Source organism: Herpailurus yagouaroundi, unplaced genomic scaffold, assembly GCF_014898765.1.
Source record: "Herpailurus yagouaroundi ecotype Mexico unplaced genomic scaffold, PumYag 192, whole genome shotgun sequence".
Classification (NCBI taxonomy): Eukaryota; Metazoa; Chordata; class Mammalia; order Carnivora; family Felidae; genus Herpailurus; species Herpailurus yagouaroundi.
Genome location: NW_024412423.1, coordinates 25,373,669 through 25,395,573, shown reverse-complemented (window position 1 = coordinate 25,395,573; position 21,905 = coordinate 25,373,669). Strand labels below are relative to the sequence as shown.

Here is a 21,905-nt window from a genome sequence, read left to right as displayed (position 1 = left end):
TAATAAATGTTGGTGAGGAATGTGGAGAAACTGGAACCCTCATACATGCTACAATGAATGGATACATGCTGCAATATGAATGAATCATCTAAGCATATGCCATGTGAAAGAAGCCAGTCATAAAAGGCCACATATTGTATTGTTCCATTTAGGTGAAATGTCCACAACAGGTAAATCCAGACACAGAAGCCAGATTAGTGGCTGCCAGCAGCTGGCGCAGAAAGAGTGAGGACTAACTGCTAATAGGTATGGGGTTTCCTTCTGGAGTAATCAAAGTGTTCTAGAATTACAAAGTAGTGATGGCTGTACAACCTTGTAAATATACTGAAAACCACTGAACTGTACACTTTAAAAGAGTGAATATTACGGTATGTGAATTATGGCTCAATAAAGAGAAAAGAATATCAAAGGCAGTGACCTGAAAGAGCACAGGCCTTGGAGTTACAAATAAGCCTGAGTTTTAGCTTTCTCTCTTACCAGCTATGTGACTGGACTCCACCGCCTGTTTCCTCTTCTGTAAAATACAGAGAATACTTCGCTGGGCGGGACAACTAAGATAACATATGTATGTCTAGTTCATTGCCTTGCACTTGGAGACAATACACGGTTGGCAGAAATTATTAAGTAAAACAAAATGAGAAGACAGCAGAAAGGGTCTGTATGGTGTTTCATGAGCATTCATCTATTCAACAACCATCTTTAAGAGCATTAATACATGCCTTCTTTCAACAAATGTTTACTGAACACCTTCTATGAGCCAGGCAGCAATCTAACACTCAGATAAAAATTAACAAAGCAGACAAAAATCCCTGGCTCCTGAGAGTTTATATTCTAACGTGAGGGGAAGATGATAAACGTAATAAAGTCAATTATATAGTTGTTAAACAAAAGTACTTATGAGAGGGAGGGGCAGTGGCAGAAATGACAAAGAGGGGATAAAAGATACAATTTAAAACAGAGAGATCAGGGCGCCTGGGTGGCGCAGTCGGTTAAGCGTCCGACTTCAGCCAGGTCACGATCTCGCGGTCCGTGAGTTCGAGCCCCGCGTTGGGCTCTGGGCTGATGGCTCAGAGCCTGGAGCCTGTTTCCGATTCTGTGTCTCCCTCTCTCTCTGCCCCTCCCCCGTTCATGCTCTGTCTCTCTCTGTCCCAAAAATAAATAAAACGTTGAAAAAAAAAATTTTTTTTAAAAATAAAAATAAAAAAATAAAACAGAGAGATCAAGGGGCGCCTGGGTGGCTCAGTCGGTTGAGTAGCCGACTTCAGCTCAGGTCATGATCTCGCGATTCGTGAGTTCGAGCCCCGCATCAGGCTCTGTGCTGACAGCTCGGAGCCTGGAGCCTGTTTCAGATTCTGTGTCTCCCTCTCTCTGACCCTCCCCTGTTCATGCTCTATCTCTCTCTGTCTCAAAAATAAATAAACGTTAAAAAAAAAAAAAGTTTAACACAGAGAGATCAAGGCAGGCCTCAGTGAAAAGGCACCACTTGAGGAGAGCCTTAAAAAAGGAAGCACAGGAGCGATGTGGCTATCTTGAGAAAACATTTCAAGCAGAGGGAACACCAACTCAAAGGACCTAGGGCAGATGCACACTAAAATGATCCTGGAAAACCAAAGGAAGCCAGTGCAGCTGGTAAGGAGGCAATGAGGAGGAGCAGCTTTGTGGGAGGTGCAAAAGGCAGATTTCAATTCAAGGGTAACAGAACAAGACTGCTCTTATAAGAATCTGAGCTGCTACCAAGAGGAAAAGTCAAGGGCTATTAAAGAAATTTTTTTCCACGTGTGCGCGCGCGCGTGTGTGTGGCTGTGTGTGTGTGTGTAGATAGGTAGCAGTATTATGGGAGAGAAAAGGATAAAATTGGAAGTCACATAGAAACTGCAGCGTCACCACTAAACAGGTATCTGTTTCCACAAATGTACAACAGAGATAATAATATAGATAATCCTCACTTTGCACAGTAGTCCAGGTCCATGAAAATAACCATGCAAGTTGTAACAGTGCAAAGTAATCTTTAATCAATGCAAAACATTATGATTATCCTGTGACCTTTAACATTTTTTGACAAAAGATTAAAAGCTCCTTTACTACTAATTATAAATGTACAGGGAAATGAAAAAAATTGTAGTATTTATTTAGTACACTGTAACTTAAAACACTATGTACAGTGAAAATTAGTGTTTTCTTTGTAAGAGAATACTCAAAAGTAGTTTTTGAACAACACTTGCCTTCTTCAACATTTAACTTAGGATACAGACAATGCATCTCTTCTATCCCTTGGCAAACTGTCCTATTTCCTTCTAAATTTGGATCAGTTTCCAATATTTTATCCTGTGCACTTTCAATGTCATGAAATATCTCCAAAAGTTCTTTTAGTGTAAAGGTTTTGATGACATCACTTCCTCTGGGACATCATCATCCTTTTCTGCACAATCATTTTCCTCATTTATGTCAATAACTTTGCCTTCACTAAGTTCTTCTGACTGCTTACCTAGAGTCTCTTTAACAGCAGCAGTGTCAACATTCCCGGGCAGCTATTTATCCTATAACTTAATTTATATTCTATTCAAATTTAAATTCCAGGTTTATCACTTTTTGTTTCTTTGCTGCACTTCCATCTTTGTTAGCAAATTCATTCTTTCAACAATCACTTTTTTAAAATTCTTTTAAAGTTTATTTTTGAGAGAGAGAGAGCAAGCAAACAGCAAAGGGGCAGAGAGAGGGGGGGACAGAGAATCCAAAGCAGGCTCCACACTGCCAGCACAGAGCCTGACATGTGGCATGAACCCACAAAACAGGAAATCATGACCTGAGCCAAAGTCGGATACTCAACCAAACTATGCCACCTAGGAACCCCACAATGACCCCATTTTGTAAAAGGGTTCATATTGAGTTTATCACCAGGAGACAAGGAGGCAACACAACCACACACAGAATGAACTGAACAGCTGCACAGTGACCAGTCACCCAGAGAGAAGGAACATGATAGGTCAATAATCCTAATGCACATCTGTTATTCATGTAGTGATTTGTACATGTAAGAGCTAGCAATGAAGTCTGTACTTCATGAATTCACTCACAGTTAATATATCACGTTAACTGAAACTTGAACCATGTTGGTTAGGGACAAGTTTTATTTCACTAAACTCTGGTTCATGAAATTTGTGTATACTGGACCCATGCAAAGTGAGGATTGCCTGTATCTACCTCCTACGGCTGCCGCAGAGATGAAACCAAACATTCAGTAAAGTGCTTAGAACGGTGCCTGCACTCCCATACTATCTATTATCACTACTGGAATTTAGTTATAGATAGATGGAGGGGGACAGGAAGGCAAAAAGACACTAATGACACCTAAGTGAGGAATCAAGACTCTAGATCACAGACAGGAACACATATAATCAGGACCACAGGAGGAAGTGAGAGCCATGAGAGTGGGGAAAGGAGGTTCTTGGACCCTCAGATGAGAATAGAAAGCAGAGATAGCAAGAGGCTGGCTTCCAGGCAGTATGAAGCTCAGCGTTGTTAGAGAATCTCATTTTCTCAGAAGCAGTAAGTGAGGCTAACCTAAAAACTGAGCAGGGTAGGGGTGCCTGGGTGGCTCAGTCAGTTAAGCAGCTGACTTTGGCTCAGGTCATGATCTAGTGGTTTGTGGGTTTGAGCCCCAAGCCAGCCTCTGTGGTAACAGCATGGAGTCTGCTTGGGATTCTATCTGCTTCACTCTCTGCCCCTCCCCGTGACCCTGCTCTCTCTCAAAAAAATTTTAAAAAACATTAAAAAAAAAATAGAACTGTCAATTAGTTTACTTTGAAAAGTTATCAAAAGCACTCTTCCCACACACAAAAAGGCAAACTGGGAAAACTGCAGCAGAAAGGCAATCTGTCCAAAGTCACACGGTCAGCAGTAAAGGCTGAAAATATAACTGGGTCTTCTGGCCTTGTTCAAGTTGTCTCCAGTTAACTACACACTGCATCTGGTATTCACTATGATACAAAGGAGATGAAATTTAAGAGAACCCCTATTACTGTTCTATCTGCCATGAAATCAGAACTGTCAACATGCCCATCCCCTGATATTTTTCCCCCAACTAAGCTGAGGATAAAAATTAAGTTACTATGGAGTTCAAAACAAGGACAAAGGGCAACTGTAAAAGATATAAACCAAAAACCCCAGTTCTACATTAGAACAGGACAAGATCAAAGCTGTTCTGAAGCATCAAATATCTTAAGTAAACTCCCTTCAATGCAATTCAATTTTTAAAAATTTTTTTTTTCAACGTTTATTTATTTTTGGGACAGAGAGAGACAGAGCATGAACGGGGGAGGGGCAGAGAGAGGGAGACACAGAATCGGAAACAGGCTCCAGGCTCTGAGCCATCAGACCAGAGCCTGACGCGGGGCTCGAACTCCCGGACCGCGAGATCGTGACCTGGCTGAAGTCGGACGCTTAACCGACTGCGCCACCCAGGCGCCCCTGCAATTCAATTTTTAAATAAAACTACAGGAAAAGAAAAGGCTTGAAAAGAGTATGGGGTCAGGGATATATGAGAAAGATAAAAAACAGAAAAAAGGATTGGTTTTTCTTCTCTGGAGCCTAGGAAATGAGACATTCTGTTATGCTGCTCTTCTTTAAAACTAAGAATGTGGGGGTACCTGGTTGGCTCAGTCAGTTAAGCATCCAACTGTGGTTTGGGTCATGACCTCATGGTTCCTGAGTTCAAGCCCCACATCAGGTTCTATGCTGCATCAGGCTCTGTGCTGATAGCACAGAGTCTGCTTGAAATTCTCTCTCTGCCCCTCCCCTGCATGCACCCTCTCTCTCTCACAATAAATAAATAAACTTCAAAAAAAAAAAAAACATCAAAGCATCTGGGCAGCTCAGTCGGTTAAGCATCTGACTCTTGGTTTTGGCTTGGGTCGTGATCTCATGGTTTCATGGGTTTGAGCCCTGCATAAGGCTCTGCACTGGCAGCATGGAGTCTGCTTGCCTCTCTCTCTCTCTCTCTCTCTCTCTCGCTCTCTGCCCCTCCACCACTTGCACTGTCTCTGTCTCTCTCAAAATAAATAAAGTAAAATTTGTTCAAATAAAAATAAAAAATAAACTGTCCTTTTGTGGTAACAGCTACGAAGTTTGCCTCTGCTCCCCTTATTGGGAGTTTTTCCATCTGTTAAAAAAAAAAAAAAAAGGAATTAAGCCAATATGAGGTTTCTTCCAGTTTTTAGAACTGGTGATCTCCCTTACCTATCCCATTTATGACTTCACATCCCACAAAGCCCACGCCATACTACAAGAACGACTCCCAACCACAATGCCATAGCAGAAGGTCTCAGGTCTTCAAAAATACAGGTATATAAACATGTCAACAGCCTTTAATAGTCCTACAAGACACCTAACAGATAAGGAGCCAAGTTGTACCTTCTCTAAAATAGCACTGGAGATAATTCTAATATGCTCCTCAGCCAGAACCTTTTCTACCTTTAAGTCCAGAAAAAGATAAGAACTCTGCCAGCCCACCGGACGAGTAAAGCTTACCTCCTATAAATTACATAAACCACTAGGGGCGCCTGGGTGTCTCAGTCAGTTAAGTGCCTTGATTTCGACTCAGGTGGTGATCTCCCAGTTCGTGGGATGGAGCTCATCGGACTCTGTGCCACAACGGACTCTGCCAGCATGAAGCCTGCCTGGGATTCTCTCTCTCCCTCTCTGCCCCTCCTCCACTCTTTCTGTTTCAAATATATAAACATTTTAAAAAATAAACAATTACATAAACCACTGGCTTCAGGTTCCTTTACTAATGGAAAAAAAAATTTTTTTTTAAATTTTTTTTTTTCAACACTTATTTATTTTTGGGACAGAGAGAGACAGAGCATGAACCGGGGAGGGGCAGAGAGAGAGGGAGACACAGAATCCCAAACAGGCTCCAGGCTCTGAGCTGTCGGCCCAGAGCCTGACGCGGGGCTCGAACTCACGGACCGCGAGATCGTGACCTGGCTGAAGTCGGACGCCCAACCGACTGCGCCACCCAGGCGCCCCGGAAAAAAAATTTTTAATGAAAATGGAAATCACAATGTGCTTACATCAGAGAGACAGGATAGGACAGAGTACATCAACATATACGAAAATATTAACAGAGGTGGCATATCACAAGATGGTACAGCATGATGGTAGATTATTTTCGATTTGTGGTTTTTTTTAAACTTTCTATAATGAACGTATGTACTTTTATTTTTTAAGGTTTTTGTTTGTTTTTGTTTTTTAAGTAATCTCTACACCCAGTGTGGGTCTTAAACCCATGACCCCAAGATCAAGAGTCTCATGCTCTTCTGACTAAGGCAGCCAGGCACCCTGAACATACATACTTTTAAAGAAAAAAAAGGTTTTAAATGATAAAAAAAAAAAAAAAAAATTGAAAGTATCTTTAATTCATGTCTGTGATACATAAAACTCAGGGTTTCCAAGAAAGGAATAACCTAAAGCACTCAAAAAAGTCTATATACAAAATTTCTTTTCCTAAGGTATAAAAAAACCCCGTGACTACTAGTGTTGCTACATAAGGAAAAAATAAAATTAGCATACAGTAGGAAATATAAAAGCTTTGTGAAATCAGCTGTCTCGAGAAGCTTATCCAAATATGGGTAAACGAAGTGGTAAAATAAGGAGCCATCTGCAGCCCCAATCTCATTATCATCATTTTTTGTTTAGTTGCTGCAGGAAAAGTTCAATTATTATACAGATCTTAAGTAGGTATTTCTTATAGACAACTTTTTATGAGAGCACACTGTTAGCAACTGCCAAATCTTAAAGAAAAAGATTTTAAGACATCCACCTGAATATGCTTTTGAGGACTGCAAACACATCCCTGTGTCAAAATGACAGAAGCTTTCAGGAGAATAGCTAAAAATCATTTACCATCTTAAACATGTTCAAATTCCTTATTCATTTCAGGATCAATTTCAGGGCCATATGTCAAATTCTGATCCCTCCTCTCACAGTGATTTCCCAAATGGTCTTGCTCAATTCATTTTGATCTCTTTATCTTAAAAATGATTTTAAATACCTCAATTTGTTTTCTTTTCAGTCAACTATCTCATACTAGTCAATAATGATAGAGTTCAGTCTTCAAAATAAAAAACTGTCCTATTTAAACTTGTGAAAAGAAAATAAAACTCTGGCCATAAAAATATTAAAGACAAGTATTTAGATCTCTGACTCAAAATGACCCCCTTAAATCATATTACTTTATAGAGAATAATACTGTCACTAAATATTATGTTATAGGAAAGTACTTAGTGATACTGAACAATGTTCAAGATCCATTAAGTAAAAAAAGTAAATGACACATCAAGCAAAACCTATTTCTACACATGTCAATATATTCATAGAAAACAAACTTTAAGGATCTAGAAACAAAATGTTAACCATTGGTTTTATCTCTGGGTAACAAAATTAGAGCTGATTTTTATTTTCTTTCTTTCTTTCTTTCTTTTTTTTTTTTTTTGTTCTTACTATCAAAAACACTCACTGCAGAAAATTAGCTTTTATTTTTAAAAAGTTAATTCTACCCAAGGAATAGCCAGAGGAGGAGAAAAGAAAACAACAAACCAACAACAACAACAAAACAGCAAGCAACCAATATCACAAAGTAAATCTGTTATAAATCACCCTGTACTTAACAATGGCATCTTTTTACACAGAAAAGTAAAAAAAAAAAAAATCCAACCCTGAATTTGAACACTTAAAACTTCCCTACCATGGGATTCCTAATTCTTCAAAGTTACATTTTTTTTAAATTTTTTTTTTCAACGTTTATTTATTTTTGGGACAGAGAGAGACAGAGCATGAACGGGGGAGGGGCAGAGAGAGAGGGAGAGACAGAATCGGAAACAGGCTCCAGGCTCTGAGCCATCAGCCCAGAGCCCGACGCGGGGCTCGAACTCACGGACTCCGAGATCGTGACCTGGCTGAAGTCGGACGCTTAACCGACTGCGCCACCCAGGCGCCCCTAAAGTTACATTTTAATACTTTAGGTTCAGTGATAAGCCTACTTCATACCAAATTCTCTTAAATACATCTGATTAATAGATCTCACCAAAAACGGATATACCTTTTCTTACTTCTTTGTTATTCTATCAACTTCATTTTTACAAAATAATAGACAGGACCAAGTCTTCATAAAATTATTTGCTAGATTCAAGGTAATCAAGAATTAACACCCATTTCTCAATCTGCCCCACTCCTCACCCCCAAATTTTAAAATTCATTTTCCATGATCTGGTAATAAAATAAGACCTTTTCCTCACTTGTACATGAAGATAAATGCAACACTATTGGCAAAGAGTAATAGATTCCATTACATAGTCCTTGCAGGAATAAACCAAATGATGGTATATATGGGACATAACGTTCATGCCCTGTGACATGGGGATGAACAATTAATCCTCCCTACTTTCACCTTTCCATTCATCTGTGGGGATATCTGGCAACAACCACAGATCTCCAAATAGTACCTCCATAATTAGAGGTAAGCGGACAATGACTCAATTCCTAACAGAGGCTTTAAGAGAACTTTCCTGGGGTGCCATTTTTAATCCACAAAACTGTTCATCTTTTGAAAATCAACCCAGGAAATAAACATTTAATATGTTATTTAACTAATATAAGCCATCTGAATCAGCTCAGAGAGTGCCCAGAAAAACTTCCAACCTACGCCCTTTCTCATCCCCTGGGGATGTAAGTAAAGGAAGCTTTGAAATTTCTTTTTCCAGTTGACAAAATGGATTTTTAAAAAAAGTTAAAATAGAGTACCACACATATTCATGTTCTCATTTTCCTTACTAATTCAAGTGTGCCCTGCTGCTATTCAGAAACACTTCAAAGAGAGGCACTTACTTCCTGATTACACATTCAAATAAATGCATAACATGCATTTCAACTTGGAATCACTTTCTTAAGAAATTAACTAGTAGAAACCACGTTATTGCAACATCATGGTTGAAGTCATGCCAAAGTCAAAATTTTAATACGTAAGATAACTTCCTCAGCTACACTGTACAAATATATTGAGGCAATACTATTACCCACTGTAACTTAAAAGTATTATTGTGCTGTTAGTGTTATTTATTAAACGTTTAATGAAACAGACTTAAAAAAAAAAAGAGGAGCAATTTCAAAATGAAAGGAAACATTAGAATTTAATAACTTCTTTCTCCTTTCCTCACTTCCATAGCCAGCCAGAAACCAAGTCTCTGCAAAGCAGCATATGCTCACATAAGGGTAATGATCCAGAAGCAGACAGCATGCTTGACACATCCCAAGTAAAGAAAATATAGCCTCCACCCTAGAGACTTAGAGTTTAAGTCAGAAAGACAACTTTAAGATATAAAACACCCAGATGACAACTAGTTAATGATTTTTTTTGGACTTTACATTTTGCTTTACCTGCTCCAGTTAAATGCATAGCAAGAGAAAATGAATTAAATGGTGGGAGTGGAGGAATGGAGGTCAATAATGAACAAGTTTTAAATTAATCACAGTCTTCAGGAACATAGGAAGGGTAGGAACTGGAGTGAGAGCACTTCCAATAACAGACCCAGCCATCAGGGGATCACCTGAAAAGAGACATCCACAATAAGAGGAGAAAACAGGATGAAAAATATACGAAGGTGACAAAGGTAAAAGTCAAGATAACAATAGGAAGCCAGAACTCAAAGAAGAGTATGAGAAAAATCAGCTGATTTTTTAGCAGCTTTGATGAAGAAAGTCATTACACTAATATGAAAACCTAATTAACTTAACTTTTATCTTTTTCAAAATGTTAAATGTTTCTCTGCTATTGCTCTTCCAAAGTATCATTATTAACACTTTTTGAAACCCACTCAACATTGCAGGGTAGGAATACTTGTCAATTTTCTCCTGTGAAAAATCAAAGAGCCCATTTAGAAGATCAAGCTCATGATCCCAACCTGATTAAAACCACACTAACAAGACCAAATCAAAATGCAATCTCTCACATACCCACACAAAGCTATGTTTCAAGTCTTCACATCATGAACTTTGCAAACCCAGATTCCACTGTCTCCCGTCTACCTCTCAAACCCTACTCAAAAAAGTCACTGACAGTTGCTTTGTCTTGATCATATCCGCCTTTTAACATCTATCTTCCAGGCTGCCTATATCAAATGTGGGTGTATCAGTCTGAGGCTGTCAACATTTGCACTGGACAGGAGACCAATTTTCACCTCCTTCAATCTGACTCTAGGCATTGCCAAGGGAGAAAATTGTGCCTCAAGAGCCTGACAGCTTGTGCTCAATATCCTTTTGTCAAGAGCAAAATAAATCATTATTTTCCTTAAAATTGCCTTGCTGAGAGGGGCGCCTGGGTGGCGCAGTCGGTTAAGCGTCCGACTTCAGCCAGGTCACGATCTCGCGGTCCGTGAGTTCGAGCCCCGCGTCGGGCTCTGGGCTGATGGCTCAGAGCCTGGAGCCTGTTTCCGATTCTGTGTCTCCCTCTCTCTCTGCCCCTCCCCCATTCATGCTCTGTCTCTCTCTGTCCCAAAAATAAATAAAACGATGAAAAAAAAAATTAAAAAACAAAAACATAAAGCAAAATCTTTAAAAAAAAAAATTTGCCTTGCTGAGATTCACAATGTTAAATATATATATATGATAAATGTGTATGCACATGCATACATATATATATACACACATACACATATATATGTACATAAATACTCTCCATGTATGTGTATTTATTTTTCTCCCTATATACAAATCATTCAAGCTGCACCAAGGAAAATGGCATCTATATCCTCAATTTTACTACACAATTACTGAGGTAAACAGAAGAGTATCTCTTAAGAAAATAAAAATAAAAATAAAAATAAAATAAAATAAAATAAAAGTCTCTTAATTAACATCAATTAAAAACCCTCATTACCCATCCCTTCTTTAAGACAATGTCCTAAAAGACCATAAGTTTTATCTGGGTAATTCAGTGCTTTCAAAATTTAAAAAGCTGAGAATGGGGGTACCTGGGTGGCTCAGTTGGTTAACCATCCAACTTCAGCTCCGGTTACCATCTCACAGTTTCTGAGTTCAAGCCCTGCCTCAGGCTCTGTTGTGACAGCTCAGAGCCTGGAGACTGTTTCAGATTCTGTGTCTCCCTCTCTCTCTGTCCCTCCCCACCTCATGCTCTCTCTCTCTCCTTCAAAACTAAATATTAAAAAAAAAAAAAAAGCTAAGAAGTTATCTATACAACAAGACCATTAGAGAATGCTCACCAATCAACTACAGCTACTAAGATCACGTAGGTACTAGCCAACTTAATAGTTTTCACTCTACTGTTTCAGTAGACCAATACATACTGCTTTTTGGCTCTAAAACTGACAAGACATTTTCTACAGAAAAGATGGCTCTTGTAGTGATTGAGACTTAGTACTGAACAACATTACTGCTCTCAGTAAATTGAAGTTGTACTTCCACTCAAAGACGATGCGCTTGCACTATAATCAAAGCTTACCTGAAATGGAATACCGATCCAAAAGCCAGAACTTAAAAAGCCTCCAAAGAAATTTTAAAACAAATACTGCCTAAATACAAATGAACATGAAAGGGAGAAAACCATAAGCCAAACATTAAAATGTGTACTTTCTATTTATTGGACAAGAATATTCAGTAAAAGAATTTACTGTTTTCACTTTCCTGCTATGTGGAGAGAAGGGCCATCTGGTTTCACTATTAAGTGTTTTCTCAGTACTGGAGAAGTGGGTACAGTGAATTATCTTGATATTTTCATGTTGTCCACCATGTGAACAACAGCATATATAGGAGAAGTTGTTATAAATGGTATGGCAGTCATGGAACGAAATTCAAACCAAATTGTTTGGTATGCAGTAAAAGTCATGACTTTAGCTACAATCCTTGCTCTATTCAACAGAACTCAACCACCTTTTCCAGGACTACCAGATTTTGTCTCATCATTAAAAAGATTACAGACATAGGGGCACTTGAGTAACTCAGTGGGGTAAGCATCCAACTCTTGATTTTGGGTCAGATCATGATCTCACAGTTTTTGAGTTCAAGCCGCGCACTGGGCTCCACACCGGCAAAGTGGAGCCAGCTTGGGATTCTGTCTCCCTCTCTCTCTGCCCCTCCCCTGCTCATTATCTATCTCTCTCAAAATAAATAAACATTAAAAAAAATTACAGACACACACAAATTTACGTATTGACTTTCAACTCTAAGTTAATTCTACCTCAGCAATACATTAGTGATGGGAAATCTAAAAGATTAGCACCTCCAGCCCAGTAAGACATGTCTCAATCTTCCAGAATCTTGTAAAATTCCAACTGATAAGAAAAGTAACAGGATTCAACCAATCAACTACAAAGAATGAATGTTTACAGATACCTACCAATGCCGTAGGAACTCCCAAAAACACCATTATGTTCCAAATATATGCATAAATAACACATGCATGTCAACATCAATCCTCCCTGCCCCCAAATAATGCACATTTTTTTAAATGAAGTCGCGGGGCACCTACGTGGCTCAGCTGGTTGGGCATCCAACTCTTGATTTTGGGTTCAGGTCATGATCCCAAGGTCGTAGGATAGAGCCCAACAGGCTCCACATTGGACATGGGCCTGCTGAACATTCATATTCTCTCTCTCTCTCTCTCTCTCTCTCTCCCTCTGCCCCACTAGTGCTCTATTGCTCACTCTCGAAAATAAAAAGGAAAAAAAAGAAAAGAAAAAAATTAAGGAAGTAGCATTTTACACCTATAAAGAAAGCAAAAAATTTTAAGATTATCCCAATATTTGTCAAAAAGGATTATCTGTTTCCACTCAATGCCAATTTATTATATCCTGTATTCCTTTGGAGAACTCTCCCCCATTCCTCCTGTTCTAGGGCGAACATGTGATCTAGGCTGACTAGAAACTGGTTCAGTGCTGAGCATGACCCAAGCAAAGCTAACCAGTCCCTTCTATGACTAAAATATAGACACAGAGGAAGAAAAGTTCTTTTTTGGCTAAGATGACCACCTCAAACTAAAGGTGGAATCTTAAAAAAAAAAAAAAAAAAAAAGAATAAACAAACAAAAAAGAGAATAAGACCTACAGAGAGCAAACTGATGGTCAGAGGGGAAGGAGAACAAGCAAAATAGGTGAAGGGGAATGGGAGACACAGGCTACCAGTTATGGAATAAAAAAGTCACGAGAATAAAAGGCACAGCATAAGGAATATAGTCAATGATACTGTAATAGCAATGGATGGTGACAGATGGTAGCTATATCTGTGGTGAACATAGCATAATGTATAAACCTGTCCAATCACTATGTAGTACATCTAAAACTAATGTAATATTGTGTGTCAACTACATTCAAATAAGGAAGGAAGGAACTAACGAACGAAGGAAATAGGGGTAAAATGAAATACGCGGAGCCAAGTGATGAAAAAAGCCTCACACCCTTCGAGTCAGTCACATCTATCCCTGAAATCACAATCTACTTCTAGAATTCTCAATTACAAAGGCCCATAAACTCCCTTTTGCTTCAACAACTCTGAATTACTGTCCCTTGTAACTGGTGAGGCTGTAAGAATATTAGAAAACTGAAGATATAACCATACTGGATAACAAGTTAGGAATACATTTTTTTTTAAGTTTATTTATTTTGGGGGGGGGGGGGGAGAGAGAGAGAGAGAGAAAAACAAAGAGAGAGAGAGAGAGAGAATATGTGAGCAGAGGAGGAACAGAGACGAAGAGAGAGGATCACAAGCAGGCTCCACACTGTCAGTGCAGAGCCCAAAGCAGGGTTCAAACCCAGAAACCATGAGATCATGACCTGAGCGGAAATGAAGAGTTAAACACTCAACCAAGTGAGCCACCCAGGCACCCCTAGGAATACATTTTAAAAGCCCTATAACCAATGTATGCCCCTGTGTGTGTAAAACTTCATCAAACTGTACACAGATTTGTGTATTTTGTTGTATTTAATTATTCAGTTTATAAAAAAGATCTGTGCCCCTATTATTTCTACTCCTGGAAATATATCTTAATGATGTAATTTTTAAAAGGGGAGGGGGAGAGGGGCGCCTGGGTGGCTCAGTCGGTTAAGCGTCTGACTTCGGCTCAGGTCATGATCTCGCGGTCCGTGAGTTCAAGCCCCGCGTCAGTCTCTGGGCTGATGGCTCAGAGCCTGGAGCCTACTTCTGATTCTGTGTCTCCCTCTCTCTCTGCCCCTCCCCCATTCATGCTCTGAATCTCTGTCTCAAAAATAAATAAACATTAAATAAATAAATAAATAAAATAAAGGGGGAGACACTATATGTACATGCTTACTCACTCGAGCATTATTTATATCAAAAACATAAAAACTTTTAAGTCCAATAGGGAAATTATGGAATAAAAAATACATAGTTTTAAACACTACAAATTCCAAGGTTATACTAACAAACAAAATGCCTATAATTACTGTTAAATTCTTTAAAAAATAAAATGGTATCAAAGTTACAATTAATACTAGGGTAAAATGCATATGCATTTAGCCATGGACTTGAAAGGAAACACAAAACCACATATACATAAAATACTATTTATAAACATTTTAAAAAATGAAATAATGTAAAACTAAAATAACATGTAGAAGGCTTATATGTAAACACTGATGAAAGAAATTAAAATCTAAATAGATGGAAATATAGTTTGGTCATAACTATACTGGTCAATATAGTAAAAATGTCGATATTCTCCAAATTAATTACAAGTTTAACGTAATTCTATCAAAGTCCCAGATTTTTTGTAGATACAGATAAGCTTATCTAATATTTATACGGAAAAACAAAAGAGAATAACTAAAACGACTCAGGAAAAAACTAGGTGGGAAGAAACATTTTACCCAACTCTAAGACTCATACAGCTATAGCAATAAAGACTGTGTAGGTACTGGTGGAGGAAAAGACACAGACATCAATGGAACAAAATAGAGAACTCAGAAAAAATCCCATACAAGCACAGTTGACCAATTTTTGACAAGGGTGCAAAAGCAAGAAAACCTTTTCAACAAATGGTACTGGGGGGACGTCCATAGGGGGCAAAAATGAACTCACCCTAAACTTCACATATTATACAAAAATTAACCCAAAAGTGGTCGAATATTTAAATGTAAAACATAAAACTAAAAATAACTTTTAAAAGAAAACAGGGATAATATTCATAAGCTAAACCCTGGTGAAGAATTCTTACTCACAAGGCGGGGGGTGTCAAAAAATTGTGGACTTCCTCAAATTAAAAGCTTTTACTATGCAACAAACTATATATACACCATGGAGTATTCATAGAATACTACCTAACAACAGAAAGTTACGAACTACTGATATACCAACTTGGATGGCTCTCAAGGCCATCATGTTGACTAAAAGAAGCCAATCTCAAAAGGTCATAAACTGTCTGATTCCATTCACACCATATTCTTGAAATAACAGAATTAGAAATGGAGACAGGCAAGTTACCAAGGATCAGAGGTGGTGGGTAGTGTAAATAGAATGGGTGTGACTATATGGGGGTAAGCATGAGGGAGAACTTTATCATGGTGACGGTGATGGAATAGTTCTGTATCATGACTGCAGTGGTGACTGCACAAATGTACACATGATAAAATCAGAGAGTTACACACATATATTATGCCATTGTTAATTTCCTTATGTTGACATTGTACCATAGTTCCATAAGATACAACCACTGGGGGAACTCAATAAAGTATCCACTGAACCACTGTACTATCTTTGAAAATTCCTGTGATTCAAAATTAAAAGTTAAGAAAAATAAAATTAACCTGTTAATTGACTTTTTATTAGCGTAAATAAAGCAAACGGTGTAACAGATCTTTTTAATTTGACTGAAAACTGGTGTAACAAAATCTTAATGGCTCTAAGAGAATATACTAATATTAGGTAATTCCTGTGGAGTTTTTAGAAGCATACAGTGCCTTAAATGATTCAAGTCATAGGAAAATAAAGTATTACAATCTTTCACATACTAGGTCCCTCATTTTTATCTATAAAGAAGACCAGCCATCTGCTCAGGCCAACCTGGCAGTTAACAACTGGCCCATTCTTCCCTTGGACTGTATATAATAGCAGTCCCTTCCTTAACAGTTCCATCTCACCCCTCACCACTGTGATGATCTCCTGATTATTGGTCCTGTCTCCACGCTCTCTCTCAACCATTTAACTCTTCCTGAACATAGCTGAGAGACTCATCTCCCGAAAACACCACTTTTCCTCATATTCTGTGTTGCCCAGATGGCAGAACTTCTTATAACAGGAAGAAAGCTAAAGAGACATATTTTAGTTTAATTTAAGAAGAAAAAGAGCTATAAAAATAAACACAAAGCAATGCTGGAAAAAGCTACTTCCAGAGGTAGCAAGTCCCATATCATTAGATATATTCAAGTATACTGGAACTGGAACCTGAACCTGTGAGCCCTATTCCAACCCTAGAGTTTGATTCCATATCATTTCCCTGAGAATTCTCCCTCCTTCACCTGGCATTCTAAACGACCCTCTAAAATCTAGCTCCAGGCTCTTTTCTTCTAATCTTTCCTAGAAGCACCCCTCTCCAGTCAGGGCTCTAACTGTTCCCCAATGCACATCTTGCTTAGTCTACTGGTTTTCTTAACTAGATGACTTTTTCCCCCCTTCCTCCTTTCACCTTTCAACGTTAATTTATTTTTTGGGACAGAGAGAGACAGAGCATGAACGGGGGAGGGGCAGAGAGAGAGGGAGACACAGAATCAGAAACAGGGTCCAGGCTCTGAGCCATCAGCCCAGAGCCCGACGCGGGGCTCGAACTCACGGACCGCGAGATCATGACCTGGCTGAAGTCGGACGCTTAACTGACTGCGCCACCCAGGCGCCCCCCTTTCACCTTTCAAGATCCAGTGCACCTTCAGCAAGATTTTCTAATCCCATGCTTACCCTACCAATTCCACTCCATTCCTTGCATACCACTAATGCTATTAATTTACTTTTTATGTCCAAGTGTCCTGATTATAAGCTCTGGGACAAAACAGGAAAACCAGTCTCCTGTGTGCTAGCAGACAGTCTCTCTTCATCAGAAACCACCCAGCCCTTACCCCACTCTGGTTTCTCTGATTGGCTGTACAAGATTTTTCTCAGGAAATACACTAATGCCCAGTACACTAATCATTTATCTATTTGGCCCCTTTCCTGAGCACATTATCATCAGAAGCAGTACCTCAGCTTCTTTGAGCCTTCTCCTTTGACCACAAAGAAATGTCCAAGATGCAACAGTAAGTCTCTGATCTTGGCCTTTGAGATCCAACCATGAATTGTAACTAATGGATTTTTAAAAACTCTTCTAGTAGAAGCTATTCCTCATCACTCTACTTCCAACCTACCATCACTTGTCCTTTTTTTAAATGTCTGTCCTTTTTTTTTTTAAGTTTATTTTTGAGAGAGATAGATCATGAGCAGGGGAGGGTCAGAGAGAGAGAAGGAGACAAAGAATCTGAAGCTCCAGGCTCCCAGCTGTCAGCATAGAGCCTGAAGCAGGGCTCAAACTTATGAACTGCGAGATCATGACATGAGCTGAAGTCGGATGCTTAACTGACCAACCCACCCAGGCGCCCCTGTCTGCCCTTTTCAAACAAGTTGCATTTAGGCCTTTTCATCTCTGTCCCTCGGATATCGCCTACCCAGATAAGAGCCCTCTTTTTCTTGTCAGAGCACTATTCAAGGATTCATAAAATACATTTAGATACTCTTTTTTAGGTATTGTTAAATATATATGTATACGTATGTATGAAGACTGACTGCTAATATGAGATTTCCTTTTGGGGAGATGAAAATATTCTGTAATTAGATAATGCTAATGGCTGTACAAGTCTGTGAATATCCTAAAACCACAGATGCATATACTTTAAAAGGATGAATTTTATGTTATGTGAATCATATCTCAATTTTTTCAAAGGTAAGATTTTCCAACCCTAACCCTGTGTTTACATTTGGCACTAGGAAGGAAAACTCACTGTAATTTTTGAGAAAAGAGCCTTTTCTCACACACTTCTTGGAGAATATAGTCAATTATCTGTCCTACTGGAACCTGGAGAGGGGAAGACAACCAATTATCTAATTACCACTGTGATAAGAGCTAGGAAGAAAAAGTATAAGATAAGAATGATATAATCAGCATGGTACATGTAGGGGTGGAAAGGGTCCCAAAAAAGAAAAGAGCACATTGAAGAGGTACACATGCCTCAGCCCACATAACGTAGTTAGTTACTCAACAACTAGCTCAAGGTGACTGGCAGTAAAATGAAACCCCTAGATCACAAGAATTTGTATGGTATGCAATTGATAATTGGCTCCCATCTACCACAGGAGGCTCACATGTCCACTGCATTAGGCTTGAGGTAAAGTGGCCCTGGGTATGTATGTGAATATTGTACCTACTGACAGTGTTATTATGGTAAGGTTTTCATGTACTCACAAATGTTTGTGTTTATTATTCATGTAATCAGGGGCAAATACAAGAAGAAAATTAGGTTATGCTGAAAAACTGTATACATTCAAGCCTCTAGTTATTAATGATGATTGCAGAGAAAGCAAAGAGCTTATACAAACTCAGAACTATAGTAAGTTTAGCTTTGGGCTCCAAAGTGTTATAAATAAATACATAAGTAGTTTAAAAACAGTAAGGTCCTATCTTTAACAGTCTGTGAAAACCCTAGATATGAGGTCAGCTAACCAGAGCCTATGGGTTAAATCTAGTTCACCCTCTGTTTTTCTAAGTAAGTTTTACTGGAACACAGCCATGCCCATGTGCTTATATATTACCAACAGCCACTTTCCCAACACAAATGTAGAACTGATTGTGTTAACAGAGACCTTATAACCAGTAAAGTCTAAAATATTTACTACCTTAGCTCTTTACAAAAAAAAATTTGCCAACTTGTACTAAACTAATGTAATTCACATTGATTCACAACAAAGAAATCTTCTTACACAACCTTTCACAATGAAGTGTTCCAGTGGATAAGCAACAAACTCAAAATGCAAAGAATTATATTCTAACTCTGTTAGTCAATCTGCTATGAAGTTCTAGATAAATCATAATTACTCTGTGTTTTCTATTAGCAGTAAAAGAGTAGTTAGGTTAGAGTTTTGTGTAAGTGCTCAGGACCACCTGGGAAAGGTGTTTGTATTATCTTTTGCTGTCTAACAAATACCCCCAAAATTTGATAGCTTAAAATAAATATTTATTATGCTGAGTCTTCTAAGGGTCAAGAATTTGGAGTTGGTCAGGGCTGCCATCTTTTAAAACCTGACTAATGCTGGAGGATCTGCTCCCAAGGCTGCTTACTCACATGCTTGGCAAACTGGTACTAACAATTTCCCCCTAGACTGAATAATCCATGAGGAAGAGCCACACAGATACTATACTCTCTTTAGGACTTAGTTTTGAAAGTAGACAGCATCACTTCTACCATATTCTATTCTTTACAGAGGTGAAAGTATTTAAATCCAACATACATTCAAGAGTATCAAAGTCAGGCTCCACTTACTTAAGGGAGGGCTGTCAAAGAATGTGCAAACATATTAATGCCACTACATGGTTTCAAATGATGAGCAAACAGCTTCAACAACATAACCAACAAGGTTTGGTTGATTAAAAAATCTGCACTTAACCATTGTCATAACATGTACTTTGTTCTATTTATGACAGGAGAGAGGTTTCATACTACTTAAGATTCTTAAAAAAAAAAAAAAAAAAAAAGTAAGCCAACAGATAAAAGCAAGGCACTTCAGCTTTTCATAACTGATGCAGTAATGATGATGGGAGACAGTTATATTTTTTAGTTTTAGCTTTTTTTTTTTTTTTAAATAAATTTTTAAAATAAATAAATTTTTTAAAATAAATTCATTCAAAGCCCACTCTAATGGATTGAATAGTGTCCCCCCGCAAAACTCATGTTCACCCATAACCTATGAATGTGGCCTTATTTGCAAATAGGATATTTGCAGATATAACCAAGTTAAGATGAGGGCAAAACAAATTTAGGGGGAATCCTAATTCAGTGTTTGATACCCTTATAAAGAGGAAAACTTACACCCAGAAACACACAGGGAGAATGCCATGTGACATGGAAGGAAGAGGTTGGAGTGACAAGCCGACAAGCCAAGGAATGCCAAGCATTGCTGCTTCTCCAAGAAGCTAGGAGAAAACATGCAAAAGAGTCTTCCACTGAGCCCCCAAGAAAGATTCACCCCTGCTGACACCTTGATTTCAGGTACCTGGCCTCCAGAACTGTGAATGAGTAAATTTCTGTTGTTCTCAGCCACCAAGTTTATAGTAATTTATGTTATGACAGCTGTAGATAACTAATACATCCACCCAGTTAGTAATATGGAATTTAAATAATCTCATCATTGGCAATATTAGAAACATGTATCTTCAGCCTGAAAATTAAAAAAACATTTAACATCCAAGGTTTTTAGTTTACAATTTCAGAACAATTGGAGATAGCATCTTCTTTTAATGCACTGCCCTTTTCTGGGTACTGTCACAGGGATGAATGTGTCCACTGTCAGCCACCAGTGAGATCCAGTAAGGTTCTCCCAAAGGTCAGTAAAACAACTGCACAGAGTAGGGTCTCAATTCACCTTAGATGATATATAATTGCTCTACAAAAAAACTGTCTTTGTTTAAGTCCTCCTGCTGGACCAGCAGTTTATCACACAACTACAAGGTTCAAGAATTTAAGGCTCCAGATATGAAGTCTTATCATACTTACAGCATCATAAAGACAAGTTTTTCTAGTACGCACTACTGGTAAGCTGTGGGTTACAAATTTTACTTTTTATTAATTCTAAGTTTCCCAAAAGAGGACTCCTTTAAGCCAAGATTTGTTTTTATTTCAAACTCAAACCACTTCCAGTACGCATGGCTAATTTAACACACCAGCCTGACAGAATGAGGCAACTTCTAGGGTATTTTCAGAATGGTTGCACATTTTTCCATTTTATCACCTCTGTGTCTTCAGCATGAACTACAAACAGGTATTACATAGGATTAAAGGTAAACTTCTACCCCATTTATTTCCTATTAAACTGTTGTTAGAACATTTCTTAAGACTCAACAATTACTTGGGAAACCCAAAAGAAGTCAATTCAGATACTCCAAATAAACTGTTCCTCTGTTAGCATCTTTCCTGATTAAAAATAAAGGCAGTACAACTTAATACATCTCCAATAATTTAATATTATAAGTTACTGAGCAATTCACAAGCATAACAATGAGAATACTGACCACAAAAGGTCACTTTCAAGGATTAATTTCCTAAAAAAGTCTGCCTCTCTCTATATTAAAAGCAATATTGACCTACCTTGTTTTCGAACATCTTCTACAGCAGCCACAAGCTCCTCCTTGAGAAATTGACTCTCCTTTGCAATTTTATCCCCCTTCTCCAAAAAATTCTCAGTTGCTTGTTCAACAGATGCAGCCAAAACATGGGCCTTCTTAGAACGGCCTCTCTTCTTATTCGAGGGCCCTTTACTATTGGTGTTTACCAGAGTTGTAACCTAAAAGTTTCATTTTTACAAATTAAACTGCAGTCGTTTAAAATGAAAACAACAGAAAGACTACCATCTTTAAAGACAGGGAAAATAAATTATTCACAACAAAATGAAACATCACATTTATGAATTCCACTAAGCATTAACAAATAACACATACTCTCTCCGTATTTAAGAAATACTGCGGGGTGCCTGGGTGGCGCAGTCGGTTAAGCATTCCACTTCAGCCAGGTCACGATCTCGCGGTCCGTGGGTTCGAGCCCCGCGTCAGGCTCTGGGCTGATGGCTCAGAGCCTGGAGCCTGTTTCCGATTT

At 38.5% G+C, this 21,905-nt stretch overlaps 1 protein-coding gene across 2 annotated transcripts in view; it reads right to left on the bottom strand.

Annotated features, from left to right (window-relative positions):
* The window catches only part of CTNNA1 (catenin alpha 1), a 182,786-nt gene that overhangs the window by 125,761 nt on the left and 35,120 nt on the right, over positions 1–21,905 (bottom strand). For both annotated transcript variants that reach the window (XM_040444605.1, XM_040444606.1), the window contains exon 3: positions 21,402–21,597. In XM_040444605.1, the coding sequence (XP_040300539.1) occupies positions 21,402–21,597 (196 nt within the window). The remainder of the gene's footprint in view (positions 1–21,401; positions 21,598–21,905) is intronic.